Source organism: Myiozetetes cayanensis, unplaced genomic scaffold (genome assembly GCF_022539395.1).
Source record: "Myiozetetes cayanensis isolate MyiCay16 unplaced genomic scaffold, myiCay2020 scf28, whole genome shotgun sequence".
Lineage (NCBI taxonomy): Eukaryota > Metazoa > Chordata > Aves > Passeriformes > Tyrannidae > Myiozetetes > Myiozetetes cayanensis.
The window spans coordinates 1,671,659-1,686,532 of NW_026087499.1; the positions used below are offsets into that span (position 1 = coordinate 1,671,659).

Consider the following 14,874-nt stretch of genomic DNA (forward strand, 5'->3'; position numbering starts at 1 on the left):
AGACTGTTGTGGCAACATCACCAAATGTCTCCAGATACACAAATTACACACATATGCCTATTTTTATAAATGAGATTTGGGACTATCAGTAGCAATCACAGGGTGGGAATCTGTAGCTCATTTCAGAGGTTGTGCTGTACTTGCACTGTGGAATGTCCCCCAGCCCCAGTACAAGTGTGTCTCTGTTTAATCAGCAGCAGGAGAACCACAGTATTCATTTCCCTTTCACCTAAAGGAATGCAGTTTTTATCTGTTTCCAAATGTTGTGCAGAACATCCATCTCCTCCCTCAGCCTGTGCCATTTGATAATCATGAGGCACAGTGCAGCCAGACACTCTGCCCTCCTTTCCTTTTCTTTGTGCAACCAGTTGGGGATGGAATTCCCCACTAGGCAGGGCTCGTTCCAGGGCTGGGAGGATTGGCTTTCCCCAGATGGGGGGATCTCAGGGGTGCACCCCCAGCTGGTGCCATCCCAGGCCACTCCTCATGAGATGCTCTGAGAGCAAATGCCCCTCTCATTGTCCATCCATCTGTGGGGATGAGTCATTGGGAAGATGCTTCTCGATGTTTGCCATTATTTACAGCCCAACAAATCAGTGTTTGCCACTGTTTGCAGTCCAACACTGATCCATAGGGGCAGAGGAGTCTTATGTAATTGGTAGGAGCCACAGTGCCAAAATGCAGATTCCATCACTGGCATGTCTTCCTGCCTAAAAGCCAGAGAGCTCCATGTATGAGCTGCTGTCACCTTGGAAACGTTCGGGAGAGGAATGCCAGCTCTGGGGGAGCAGAGTATGCAGCCACACAGCAAACTGAACTGCCCAGTCCTACCCATTCCCACTTGATCCTGAAGTGGTACCAAAGGAACTTCACAGAAATGCCTCTAAATTTAACCTCCCAGGCAGAAAACAGCAGGGTTTTAATTTATTCCTCCTCACTTTGCTACCCATTTTCTCCGAGATGGATCACTGGGGGTCAGAGCCTTAAAAATCTACAAGAGTTGCATCAACCAGAGCCTTTTTGCACATTTCCTGGAGCTTAAAGCTTTAGGTTCACTGACTTGAAGTTGATACACTTGGCTGGGAAGCCATAGTTTCCTTCAGAGGAACTGAAGATGTTCTCTCCCATCTATGTGGGAGATAAAAATCTCTATTGCCCTTCCCTACAGACAAATTATTCAACTGACACAAAATCATGACCATTTTTTGTTGTTGTGATGAAAATTGTCCAAATAGTTGTAAACTGGGACTAAATAAATGCCCTGCATAAAAATATCCCAAGAAGCCGACAGTCAGTGATATTTCCAGGTGTTCCTCCAAGTGTTCTCTTGAGGGGAAAATCCGTGCTTGGATCTTTTGCATCCCAGCTCTGGGAGTGTGGGAACTGGCAGGTTCAGAGTTAACACAGTCATATCTATTCCAGATCTGCAGAGAGAGCTATACAGTTAATCACTGCATATTTTTAGCCTACATCTTGTAGCTTTAATCCTGCAAATGTCTGTATGTAATTTGTTTTATGTAATGTGAATAGATGCCATAAAATCAAGATTCCACCATTTATAGAGCTAAGAATGTCCACATATTTCTCAAGAATGAGGACCTACAGCATAAGTGTGGGACAAAAAACTGGTCACTGTGAGTAATTTATACTCTATACTGTGGGTGCCAGTGGAAATAAATGCTGGGATTAGCAGCATGTTCTTGTATGCATGGGATCAAAAACCAGACCTTACTCTGACAGCAACTCTAACAATGACAGAAATATTGCTTACAATTAAGGAACCGTTTCAACTAAATAAATCTGAGAATGCATCTGTCTCTATGTACAGATCAGGGTGTATTTGGTGTGGATGATGCCCCAGTGTTTTCACAACTGAATCCCTGTGAATCTCTGAAGAGCTGGATTTCTCCAGCGTGTCATGGAGTGCCAGGAGTGAGGGAGCAGGGATGTGCTCTGCTGTGGATCCACTGAACTGGTCCTTGACTTTGTCAAGGAATAGAACAGAAAGGAAAGCCAGTAAATTAACTCGGAAACCTTCAGTACTCTACAATGCGTGTGCTCCAGCCCCTAATCCATGGGACTTTGCATTGCAAAAGTCAGCTGGATTCATGAGAAAGATTTCTTTTAATCATAATGCCAGCAACTCGCTTAAAATTGATAAACGTGTGTAGAGCTGAAAGTTCAGTGGGGATGCCTCTGCTCTGGGTTACCTGAGATCACCCGCACCAGGTGCCCCAGACTGGCAGAGCGGGTGTCACGGGGGCTCCCACAGGGTAATTGCTGCCGTTACCGAGGTGGAATCCTTAATGCCACTGTAAAGTGTAAATTAAAGAGTAAATCATTCCTTTGGAGAAGTGCCAAAAGCCCACAGAGCTGAACTGTCAGGAGCCCCCAGAGCCGCGTAACCCCCTCACCACCGGGCCCGGGCGGGCGCCGTGTCAGAGGTTCAGGTGTAACCCACGCTGCTGAGGGTCAGTCATAACAAGCAATCAATCCCGGAGGGAAAGAAAGGCCCAGCTGCCCCAGATCCCAGCAATTCCCCGGGCTGGACCGACCCACGGACAGGGACCCACGGACACAGCCCCACGGCCACCGGCGCGGGCCGTTCCACCCCACGGGCGGGGGTGTCCGGTGGAGCCACTCCGGGCGCGGCCCCCCCCCATCCCCCGCGCGGTGGTTGGCGCCGTTGCCGGGGCAGCGGCCGGGGCAGCGTGGCCGGGCCGGGGCTCTGAGGGGGCTGTGAGGGGTCTGTGAGGGCTCTGAGTGGTCTGTGAGGGGTCTGTGGGGGCTGTGAGGGGGCTCTGAGGGGGCTGTGAGGGCTCTGTGGGGGCTGCGAGGGCTCTGTGGGGGCTGCGAGGGCTCTGTGGGGGCTGCGAGGGCTCTGTGGGGGCTGTGAGGGGTCTCAGGCCTTTCTCCCCACGGGGCACTTCGGCCCAGCTCTCCCGAAACTTTGTTATCCTGCAGCCGGAGCTGCCTCCTCACATCGCGGTGGTGTGGCCGAAGTGCTGGGGCCCCTGCTGCATTTTTATGTTTGTGCCACCTCTTGGTGCCACCAACATCTGAAATCGGCTGTAACCCAGTCTAGGAATCCTGCTCGGCTTGAAGGTGCTTCCTATAATTTAATAAGTTTACTCCTTTTCTCTGCTCCTTAGCTAGAGAAAATAGATACTCTCCTATAGTTTATGTTTTCTGAGTTCTGCAGAAGGATTTACATAAATGCACTGAAAGCTGAGCCACCTTCGTTAAAATTAATCATATGCACAAGTCTCTGTGTGAGTAAGATGTGAAGTGCTCAGCCATGTGGTAATAACTCATTCTAGATGACATACAGAATTTACTGAATTCTAATAAATTGTATCAACATTTGGGAACAGTTTACTTCACATTAGAGAACTGCACAAGACTCAAGAGCAAGTAGTGTTTGTTGGAGCTGTGCCTGGATCATTCTGGGTAAAGTGGTGGCCTTAGTGGATAAAATACATTCAGAAGGGTTTTTTTATTACTGAGCTGATTGTTATAAAGAAAAAGAAATGGCAGCGTCCTTGCTTTTCTCTAGGAGATTCATTAAAGTCGATACTCAAAAGGTGGGACTGGCACAAAGGTGTGTGGTTGTACCCAGTTATTTCAGATGCATTAGGTATTTACTGAGAGCTGTGAATTCACCTCTGGAGACAACCACCACCAGTGCAGGTTGGTGGAGATTAGATGTGTAAAACATGTTCTTCTCTTTCTTAGCCTGGTTGTTTGGAATGACCTGTCAGCATGGAAGATCATGGGATTGCTCACAGTGAGGGAGAGCAGCAAACATCTCCTCGACCATTTCTGGGAGAGGAAGAAGAAGAAGGTGCAGCTGCTCAGTTCTGTGATGTGGATGGATGCTGGGAAGGTGAAAATAATGACTTGTTTTGATAACTCACAAAAATCCTGATATTAGTGTGAAGTTCATGTAAAGTAAACATGCAATGTTATAAAATGTCATCTCTGATTCTCCGCAGTGTGACTTGACAGCAAGTGTATAAAACTTTGCATTTTAGAGTTCAGAGTCTCTTTATTAATCTGTTGTTTCAATATCTGTTAGAATACGAGCTGGAAGAAAAGTTGGTTGGTAGTGGCAAGATGGGAACCAAGGACACTTCTGGAGATGTTGGAGACCAGTCTGATTCCAGCACGTAAATACCTCGTTCCAGTTCTATCAGGAATTTCCTTTGTTGTGTTGACTGACCAGCTGTATAAAATAAGTTTTAAGCTATTTTAGAATGTTCCCACTAAAGTTCTAAACTCTTGTTCAGGAACACTAGGATTGCCAACCCTAGGTGGGATCAAGAGGAGACACAAAGGCAGATAATTAATGTATTAAATGAGGGCATAAATGTTCAGCATTAGATATCCAAGTCTAGAAATCCTGCCTTAAGTGCATGCATGCAAACTGCTTGTGCAGTTTGGGTTCATGTGTTTCCTTATTTATCCTGGTTGTATTTGTCACAGTTCTGCTAGAATAAAACAGAAAACAAGGGTGGAACAAAGCTCAGGTAACTTTTCAGTTTTTCATTGTGTTTCATCGTTAATCGTGTGTTTGGATTCCAAGGGAAAGCTTGGAGCAGCGTTTGGATGACCTTAACAACACTCAGGCTCTGCGGTCTGAGAAGAGAATTCACGTAGCAGCCATCCAGAGGAACATAAAACTGCTTGATGACATGGCCAGGGAAAAGGAACTGGTGGTCCAGAAAACCAGGTTAGTGTTTAACTGAACATAATCCATCAGCATAAATCACCCACAAGTGCTGGGATACTGTATCAGTGATAAGTGTTACACTTTATAAATAAACCATAGCCTGTAGGAATCCTAGCTGTGAATCTTGCCCTCAGGAGGAAGAGTTTCACTGGAGAGAGTAAAGAACTTAGAAAATATAAGTGCTCTGTTTGTTTCTTGCAGACAAAAGCTGGATGCCTGTCGGCTGCTGATCAAGATGCTGGCAAAGCAGCTGGATCGGGTAGACATGGAAATAGAGAGAGAGGAGGAGGCTGGCAATGTGTAGGTAGAGAGTATTTCTGGATACCAGGGATTACAGGCATCACTGTGTTCATCTGTGTGCAGTTAATGAGACCAGTGCAGAAAGAGGAAACTTGGGAATGGGTAGGGAAGAGGCACATTTTAAAATACAACAACAGGTATTAAATCAGCCTAGCCCACTGCTGTCAGTTGTGTATGTCAGAGTCTCAATCTTCTATTCAGTCTGATGAATCAAGGTGCTGTGGCAGTCCTTTAGTCATGACTTTTTCTCTTCTCCTGGTGACAATTCAGTCAGGATTTAGAGATGTATATATATATACAGATTTATATACACCATTTCTTTTTCCTGTTGTGTTGTGGAAGGCAGGAATGCCTTTCAGGAGTAGCTCTGCATACAGGAGCTGCTCTGAAACACTTGTGCTGCTCCCTCAAGTGGGAGGCAATTTACTGTACTCTTCACATTTGGTTTAAATAGAAAGCAGTGGGTGGCTTGTGTACCGGGAACCAGAGTATTGTGACCAAACTTCGCAGCTGCATTTATAACCTGTGCTGATCTCCAGGTTAGAGCTTCCTGAGGCAGAGAGAGAAGGGCAGGTGAGCTGCCAGAATGGGAGAGCTGCTTGAACCAAACTGAGGAGCTGAATGCAAATGAGCCTCCTGGGGTGGTGCAAGTGGCATCTCAGAGACGGGAACAGAACTCAGCAAAGACAGAGGAGCGGTGTGGAGTGTTTATCCTTGGGAGGGGTCACACTGGGAGGTCTAGATATGTTTAAAAAAAGCAGTTCTCCCAATCTCTTGCATTTAGCAAGTGACTGGTGGAGAAAGAAGACTGGATAGATTTCTGGCTTAGGAAGCTCAGAGGCAGCGTGTTTCAGCAATAGTGGAACTCCTGTCTGCCATGAGCGCTGCCCGTGGCAGTGCAGAAATGCTGGAGTCAGAGAGCTGCAGGTAGAAGGTCCAATTTTCATTTAGAGGATGGGAGTTTGTGTTCAGTATAGTCAGGTCACTGTCTGTGGATCCTGTAGTACAGTCTGTTAGTTTTCCTGGGTACAGAAGAAAAATAACTGTGTGGGAGTGCTGCCATTATAGACATGGAATACTGGAGTGCCATTTTAAAAGCAAAATCAGCCTAGGTTCTCAAGGTTCACCTGAACTCTTCTTCATTAGTAGGGCTACTTTTATCAGTGTGAGAAATTAAGAGTTGCATTAAGCTAAGAAAAAATTCTCATCTTTTCATTTCAACCAATGTGCGAGAGCATAAAGAAAGCTCTGCCTCTGGGTGAAGAATGGACACTGGAAAGGTTAAATAAGACACTGTATAAATCAGTGGGATTCCAATACATAAATCCTCAGCCTCCAAGCTGTGTTTTTTTTAACCTGTGTTAGTTGAGGTTTCTTTCTGATTGTTCCTTTTTGATGTCTCCAGCGCAGCCCTGTCCCGCCTGCGGGCCGTGAGGGCCCGCCTGTGCTCTCAGCTGCAGAGGGAGAAGGAGCTGGAGCTGATAATTGATCTGAAACTAAACCAAAGCACGTGAGTGAGGGAATGGGAAAAGGGTGTGAAGGGAGTCAATCTCTGTTACCTTCTTCATGTGCTGCTGAATGGATTCAAAAGTGAATCAATACAGAAGTTGCTTGTACATACTGAACTACGTCATTGGACCTCATTGACTGCAAGGCAAAGCATCTGGAGAGCAACTTTGAGCCTGCAAGTTCATTCCTTGGGAAATTTCTTGCTGTGGCTCAGCCCTGAGTTAGTTTTGCACACTTAATTTTATTTGGAGTTGTGCATCAGTTGTGGACCTAAACAGGTCTCATTTTAAATGGAAAATAAACTGGGCTCAGGTAAACCTGTCTGTGATACTGATCCCTGCATGAGCATAAAGACTTCTAATTTATGGCTCTTTGTGTTTTTATAGGGCACAAAGGAAGGGATGGAACTGAGGGTGGGGAAGACATTGTAGCACTGTTGTGTATTTTTATGCTAAGCCTGCAATCGATTGTTCACACATTATAAATTATTTACTTGTAGAAGGCAGTGTGAAACTGCCCTTTGCAGAAGGCAACAGGTGAGTGTGTTTGCATTTTGGTGCCAGAGGTACAACTGCTGATGCCACTCCATCAGAGGAGGAGCACAGGCACGAGCTCGTAGCTGGGATTAGCCAAGTGGCTCCAGGATACAGTGTGTTTGCTGCAGTGTTGTGTAATAGCTGTAAAATGCTTGGCTTGTTTATTGTGTGATTAGCAGTACACACAACAGATTCTTGTAGTCATCCCTACCATATCTGAATTCCTTCAGCAGAGCACTGAAGAATAACAGCTATGGCCTGTCTCTGAAGTTACTTACTGTTGGAGAAAAGGCTGGTTTTCTAATTTTTCTTGGGTTTAGTATTTTCTTCTGGGTAAATGTGAGAAATTGAGCCTTGGGGTTTAATTTTTTACCTTTTTTTTTTTTTTAAACCAGTAATTTCGATGTTTTCAAAATGGGATGTGCTATTAGGTATGAGCCTTAGTCTGAGACAGCTTTTCAGTAACAGGGTTTGATTTACAATGTATTTAAAAAAAAAAAAGGAACAAAACACAGCTAGATGTTCATTTTCCCCACAGAGCCTTCCCTACTCAACACATCACCTTCAGTAAGTGAAAGAGTGTCAATATTGCAACACCTCCCGTTTTGTTTTGAAGGCTGGAGATGTGGGAGATACAAATCGAGCAGGGCAAATATGAAGTGCTCCGTGATAAACTTCGGGAAGAGCAGGAGCAGCTGCAGAGGCACTACCAGCAGCAGAGGGAAGGGCGGATTGGCAAGGAGAAAAGAACTGCCCTGCAGGTGGAACGGCAGCGCCGGGCCCGGGACAGGTGAGGGCTGGGTCAGCCTGTGCTGCCTCCCCGGGGGATCCTCAGCCACTTCCCACTGCAGGGGCTGACAGGGGATGATTCAAACACTGGGAGTTGTTGGGTTTCTTAGCTGGGTGTTGGTTCAGCAACGAGGAACTGGGATTAAAATAAGAGCTGGCCATGGCCTTGCAGTGCTGCAGGAAAAGATTTCTGATCTCTGAGAATAAACTTGCTAATGACAAAAGCTGTGAGTGTCTTGTGTGGAAGGAGATGAAGCTGATTGGGTCAGACTGAGTGCATGTGTCTGCAGTGCTGTTGGCCTCCAGGACCTTCTGAACTTATGGTCAAGCCCTTCGAGATTTCCTGGAGAGAAAGGGGCTGCAGACTCATGTCCTCATTTCCTCAGTAAACTCCCCAAACACCCTTAGGTGTCATTGTGTTGGAATTCAAGGCTTAGTCCTGCTGCAACTTTTGCCTGTGCTTTGCAGAAAAGAGGAGAAAGCCCAGAAAGAACATGAAGAAAGAAGGAAAAAAATACTTGAGGATGCCAAAAGGAACCATGAGAAAGCAGCCTGCTTCCTGAAGCAAAGCACAGCAAGGTTGGGCTTCACTCCTTTCTCTGCTCCGCAGTACTTTAGGCTTTGAAAAATAAGGGTTGTTCTGCAAGGTGTGTCTCGTGTTACAGCTGGAAATCTTGTGCCACGGTGCAGGGTGGTGACACAGTCAGAGCTCACGTGGCACAAAAGGACCTGGAAAGCAGAAATCCCACTCACTGTCCCAGTATGGCCTTCAGGTTCCCTGGAGGGAAGGGTCTGTCTTTTTGATGAGATACAGGGAGCTTGTAGGGATTAATAATCATTTAGAGCAATATTTTATGTGTATGTATGTGTGTCATTAGCTGAAGTGGTTTGAAGCAGTGTAACTGGAATCCAGGTTTGAAACTTGCCCTCTCCTGTTCTATATCCCCTCAGAAATGTGGTAAAAAAGCATCTTGCTCTCAGGTAAATGGATTGACTTCGTGTTCCTGCCCTGGTTGATGGTAAATTAAATGTTCTCCTAATAGGTTTGTGTTTATGTAATTACTGTGGCATTGAATTCTTTTGCTACTAAAGAAACATTTGTTACTTATTTTTACTTATATACAGATATATCCTAATATACAAATATATCCTAATATACAAATATTAGGACTTCATTGTGAAATGATGGAAACAATTGTGCTGTTTCTGTGCTGGTTTGTTTTTCATTAGATGACATGTGCAAATTGATCATAATTAAGAAGAACAAACAAATAGGTTTCTTTTCCTGACAAATGTATCAAATATATCAATCTTATTAATTTTTTCTAGTTTACCATTATATTAGCTGCAGTACTCCCAGGTTTGACTCCTGCCCACATATTTCTAACTTTCACTGTTTCTAGGTTGGGTACTTGTGCTGGGCTCGTCACTACATAATTGTTTAGATATTGGTTAGATGAGCACCTGAATTCTTGCTTTGTTTTAGCAGGACTATCCCCCTGCACCCACAGCCACTGTCCCAGCAAACAGGGGCTTTACAGACAAGTGGCTGGTGGCACTGGCAATCTCTGCCTGTCAGCTTAAACAGTCTCATTTCCAGGATGTCAGCCTGAAGGATCTTGCTTTGCTTACAGAATTCATGACAAAATTGCAAAGGAAGAAGAGAAAACTCAGGAGCATATGGAGAGAAGGATACAAGCTGTGCTTTCCCTGAAAACCAGCATCACTTCCAACAGGGTACTGCTGCTGGGCTGGGCTGGCAGTGAAGTCACTGCCCTGGGACACGGCTGGGGGTCAGTGCAGGGAATGGCAGTTCCCTCCCAGAACTCTGTGTGTGGTGGGCTTTGATCAGATCACTGCCCCAACCTCCTGAAACTGGGGACAGTGGAACTACTGCAGTGGCAGCTTTTGGCACTTCTGCTGATGCAGCTTATCCTGTCAACAGTCTAGTTGTTCTGGGAAGGGAACTCTCTGGAAAATAATGCGTTCTACAAATAAGTCCTCTGCAAATTCAGCCAGAAGGATTTCCAGTTATTTGGATCCCAAGGCAGAAATACCCCCACATGGAGAAAACATATGGAAGAAAAGCAGTTATTTAAGAATTTAAATAATGTAAATTAGGAATTTCTGAGCTATGCTGGTTTGCTCTTCTATTTATGTCCTAGAGAATCTGAGGGAATGATCTTAATTTAATACTGATTTGTTTAGAATTGTATATTTTCACTTTCCTTCATTGAGCAGCTGGAAGGGTAGAGAAGGAGACTAGTCCTAGTCAGAGCTTTCTGCCCCTCAGCAGCCCATATATATAAAAACCAATTATCTTCTACTTCAGAGACACCCACCACTAATTTGTGCTTGGATAAGGGGACCAACACTAGATTCCCTCTTTTATATTCTTTATTATGTGACCAAACATGTAACTGGTTTGTATGACTTCATAGGAAAAGCTCCAAACTCTCCAAGTTCTGAACAAAGCAAAGGCCTTGGAGGCAAAGAAGGAGGAGATGAAAATGAGGGAAGCCATCCTAGCAGAAGGAGGCAATGTTGTCAAGGAAATTTTCCTCCATAAACGACAGCTAAAGCTCGACAAAGAGGAACAGTAAGTGGTGTGTCCGTACCCAAGTGTCAGCTGCTCCCTGGGGCTCGTGCAGGAACGTGGTGGAGCTCAGGCAGGTCCTGACACAGCCCATGTCTGAGTGCACTCCCTCAGTCTGGCACAGCTGTCCAGTGTGTCCTGCTGGTTTAGGGCTGTGTCCTCTCAGTGTGAGCAGTGCCCAGATCAGCTGCTCCAGCAGGGAAATCAGTGACCCTCCATGGATACCTGAAGTAATTGTCCTTCTGCCTTTCCTGAACACTGTGAAAGTCTGTATTAGCCTTCTAAAACACTGCAGTTGAGTATCTTTAGTGTGCAAAAATGTGTAAATATCTTCTGAATCACCTGATGTCATGACACAAATTACCACTGCCCCCAGCTTGGCTGTTTAGCTCAAAGGCTCAAAAGTAGCTGGGCTGTAGATAATATTATCAATAAACAACCACTGTTGGGTTAATGTTTCTTACAACACTGGATTACAGAGCTTTCAGAGAACGGCAGAAATCAAGAAAAATTGAGATTGTGTCTCGGATTCTGAAAGAAAAGGCTTCTGTTGACAAGCAGAGGGAAAGTCAGTCCCATGTTAGGGCAAGGAAGGCTCGGGGTGAAGCTGAGGACCCTTCAGTGCCCAGAAAGGAAGCCTGGCCATGCAGTGAGGACACCTCCACACGTGCAGATGGAGCCACAGCACAGGTAAGCACAGGCCCAAGAATCACCTGCCTGCAGACTTTCAGATCTTTGGCCTCTGAGCTTTACAGAGCCCTCATTTTTGTGTTAGATCTCCTCAGGGACTGGTAACTGTTGGAGTAACTGTTCTGAGTCATTTTTAACTGTATCCTCCAAACTTCTGCTCTTTCACAGAAGTCCTGGCTCTCTCCATCACCTCCTGCCTTGGCTGCTGAGGAAACTGCTCCTGGGGGAGGGAGTCCTGAGGACAGACCCCAGGAAGTGCTCTGGGAGAGTGGGGATGATGAGGAAGAGAAGGAAAAGACCCTCTTAGAACCAGAGTTCCCAGGACTTTGGGGCAAGGAATACGACTTGCACAAGGTAAATGTTGGGATATCTCTCGTTACAAATAGGAAAGAACCTTGTTTAAAACCACTGATTATCTATTTTGCAGTTAAAATGCAGCCTTTCCATTATTACACAGATGCAGAGGTTCAGGTGTGAGAATATCATCAGTCATTGCTGTTTGACAATATTCTGAAGGACTTTGTTCTTTTAAAGAGAAAACAATACTTAGTTCAGAGATCTGTGAAGACACACATCACATGATGTTTAATTGTTTGAGTTTAAAACAACTTCACAATCAGTCAGCAGTACATCCTGTCAGTGTATATTCCTGAGGCACTGATCCAGAACTGAGACATCCCAGAGAAGTCAGCTGATTTTTTTTCTGAGTGTTTGTTTAAGAAGTTGAGGGGAAAAAACTTCCAAGGTGGAGAAAAGCTAATGCTGCCATGCCATAGTGTTGGGTGATGAGAAGCTACAGCACAGAGTAGAGAATAAATTCATTTGTTCCTGGAGGAGTTGGGAGCTGAGTTTGACCTGGAGAGAGCCTGGCAAAGGCTGGCTGGGTACTGAAAGCTTCCTTTTGCAGACTTTCCTGCTCTGAGCTGTGGATTCTGTGAGCCCACACAGCCCTGGTGTTTTTCTGCTTGTTCCCTCTCAGACACCCAAAGAAGAGGTGGATCCAACACAGCTGGCTATCAGGGCAGTGAAAAAAGAGATGGCTGAGAAAAAAATGGAGGAATTCCAGCCGGGGAGTTTCGCCAAGCAAATGGTGCCTGGTGGTGAACACAAGGGCTGTGCTTTCCACAGCAAGCCCAGCTGCATTCATTTCAAGGTCAGTGCCCATTCCCTGGGGATTATAAACATGGATCCACTGGAGGTGTATCCCAGTGTCTTGATCAAACTTCTGCTGCACTTTTTAATATGGCTTTATGTGAAATTTGGAACAGCAGCTGCCTCTTGCACTAACAATTCATAGAAGAGTTATAGTCACATTAAATAAACTACTTAGTTTTACTACTTGGGCCTAAATTATAAAATATGTCCTCAGGGGGGTTTAAATCCTGTCAGAAGGGTGAGGAAATGATGAAACCCCCTGTTAGGCTGTGTTCTGTGCTTTTTAAAGGGCAGCAGGACTTGTGTATTGTTTGTAAATATGTAATTCCTGTAAGATAAGGTCTTTAAAGAAGTGGTGGCTCCCATGCAATTGAGATTTCAGTTAACAAAACTGTTAATGCCTCTGTTAGACCATGAATGTGAGGTGATGTCTTTGACATTCACCTGCTGTGTTTTCATTCCAAGGATTTTGATGTTGGTCAAACCTACAAAAAGAAGATAATCTTGACCAATGCCTCCTACAGTGTTAATTACTGCAGGCTGGTGGGGATCAGTGAATGCCTCAAGGACTTCATCAGTGTTCAGTAAGTAAATTAACTGTAAACTCCTTGCTGGTTTTCCCTTTGTGCCCCAACAGGAACCCAATTCTGCAGCAACTGAAATTCCTGCCTGTGAGGGGTGAACTGATAAACTCCACCCAGCTCCTCACTCCCCTCTCCGTGGGACAGGGGAGAGAACTGGGGGGGAAAAGTACAACTCGTGGGTTGAGTTAAACACAGTTTAATTGGTCAGAAAAGGAAAAAGCTGACAAAATCAAGGATATCAATCTGGGAGCACAGAGCACTGCAATTGCAATCTTGTGGTCTTTCCCATCAATCTATTCCTGTAATCCTGCTGACAGGTTATGTAATGAAGCACTGCCTCTACTTGGGAGATTGCAAATTAATCTCCGTTTAACTACATTGATAATTTTATCTCACTGTTTATAAATAAACAAAAGGAAGTCTCACAGGGTTCTGTAGCCCCTCATTAACCTGTCACTCAGTCTGACTTCTGTGATAATTAGTCCAAGTGTGTGTGTGTGGGAAATAAAAAATACCTGCCATTGTTACCAGGGCAGGAGCTGGAGTTTGATACACAGCTTTGATTTGGAGTTTTATGTTCATTATCTCCATAGTTTTGACCCACCTGGCAAAATGTCTTCTGGAATGTCCTGTGAATTCGTGGTAACCTTTAAGCCAATGGTAAGTGCACAGTGAGGAGAATCCTACTGTTATCCACTAGTCTGATTAAAAACACCATTAATTGGAGTTCCTAACTGTTAACAAGCAAACAAGCTGCAGCCCAGAAAAGCTGCTGTTGAACATGGACAACAGTGTGCATTGATAAATTGAAATATGGCATATTCTAAGGGTAGACTTGGGGAAAATGCCTCCAAAAGAGAACAAGTTTCTAAATATTTATAATCAACTTAGCCAGGCTGTTACCAAAGACTGTTTTACACTGGAAATGTGGAATCAGTACAAATACCTTTTACTATGGTACTCAAAGCATGAATGAAAATACCTTCCATCCCACTACGTAGGCTAAACCTTTGGAAGTTACTTAGGGGTGGTTTTTTTGTTGTTTTCTAGGTAAATGAAAGCCTGGAAGGAGAGGTCCTGTTTGTGGCACAGACAGGTTCTTTTTCTGTCCCACTGAAATGCACCGTCAAGAGCTGCGTCGTAAGTGCCTCTTGGAAGCACGTGGATAATATAATATTATCAGAAAAGGCGGATGCTCATTTAATTGACATTCCTGGCTATGTAGGACAGGAGTAATTAATGGTTTATCTCCTCACAGCTGGCTCTGGATAAAGAGCTCATTGACTTTGGCAGCCACGTGGTGGGAGAGACAATTTCACGGACCATCAGCCTGACAAACAGCGGAGCTCTGGGAACCAGATTCAAAGTTCAGACGTCAGCAGGTGACAGGAGCACACCCAGAGCAGCAGTGAAACCTGCCCCTGGGAGGATGGTGGGTTCAAAGACATCTCTAAGCGAGCAGAAACTGCTCTGTGGGGTGTGGTGGAGCTGAGCAGAGTCCCAGAGCAGCTCAGGTTGGAAGGGACTCAGAAAATCATCTGGCCCAACTTTAGTACGTTTGGCTTGGTACCAATATAATCTGAACCATATATCAGGAGATAAAATTAAAAACTGTTATTTTGTGAGGAGAGGGGAAACCAACAATGCTAATTTTTTTTAACATTTTAGTATTTTTTGTCACGGATTCCTATTTTCTCCAAATTCACGACAACTAGGAAAAAATATTTCAGTTAAAAGAGGAGGTTGTGACAGAGTCATTAAAAATCCCAACTCCTGGACTTCAGAAAAATGCTGACTGGTGCAAAACCATCAATAAAGTAAGGGGTGTGATAAGGAGAAGTCTCGTTTCAGCAGACTTAGTTTTGACATAGAACTGCCTGTGTTTCCACTGCAAAAATGTTAGTTCTGTCAATTGTGAAATAACTGACACTGTATTGTATTGCTCCTGTTTGTTATTTACCTGTTTGGGGCAGGCAGCAAAAG

At 44.8% G+C, this 14,874-nt stretch overlaps 1 protein-coding gene across 7 annotated transcripts in view; it reads left to right on the forward strand.

The window, feature by feature from the left end:
- Nucleotides 1-14,874, forward strand: part of CFAP74 (cilia and flagella associated protein 74) — a 39,510-nt gene that overhangs the window by 2,671 nt on the left and 21,965 nt on the right. For 3 of the 7 annotated variants that reach the window (XR_007629789.1, XM_050322185.1, XM_050322189.1), the window contains exons 3-18: nt 3,736-3,886; nt 4,079-4,169; nt 4,586-4,732; nt 4,934-5,032; nt 6,438-6,542; nt 7,694-7,867; nt 8,335-8,445; nt 9,501-9,603; nt 10,308-10,465; nt 10,942-11,152; nt 11,321-11,506; nt 12,132-12,305; nt 12,773-12,891; nt 13,485-13,551; nt 13,942-14,031; nt 14,150-14,323. Coding sequence is in view for 6 of the 7 variants with exons in the window: in XM_050322185.1 (XP_050178142.1) it covers nt 3,763-3,886; nt 4,079-4,169; nt 4,586-4,732; nt 4,934-5,032; nt 6,438-6,542; nt 7,694-7,867; nt 8,335-8,445; nt 9,501-9,603; nt 10,308-10,465; nt 10,942-11,152; nt 11,321-11,506; nt 12,132-12,305; nt 12,773-12,891; nt 13,485-13,551; nt 13,942-14,031; nt 14,150-14,323 (2,133 nt within the window). In the remaining variant the exon portion in view is untranslated. Of the gene's footprint in view, nt 1-1,530; nt 1,635-2,964; nt 3,106-3,735; nt 3,887-4,078; nt 4,170-4,585; nt 4,733-4,933; nt 5,037-6,437; nt 6,543-7,615; nt 7,868-8,334; nt 8,446-9,500; nt 9,604-10,307; nt 10,466-10,941; nt 11,153-11,320; nt 11,507-12,131; nt 12,306-12,772; nt 12,892-13,484; nt 13,552-13,941; nt 14,032-14,149; nt 14,324-14,874 lie in introns of those variants that run through there. The other 4 variants (XM_050322188.1, XM_050322186.1, XM_050322190.1 and 1 more) reach the window with 4 other exon arrangements.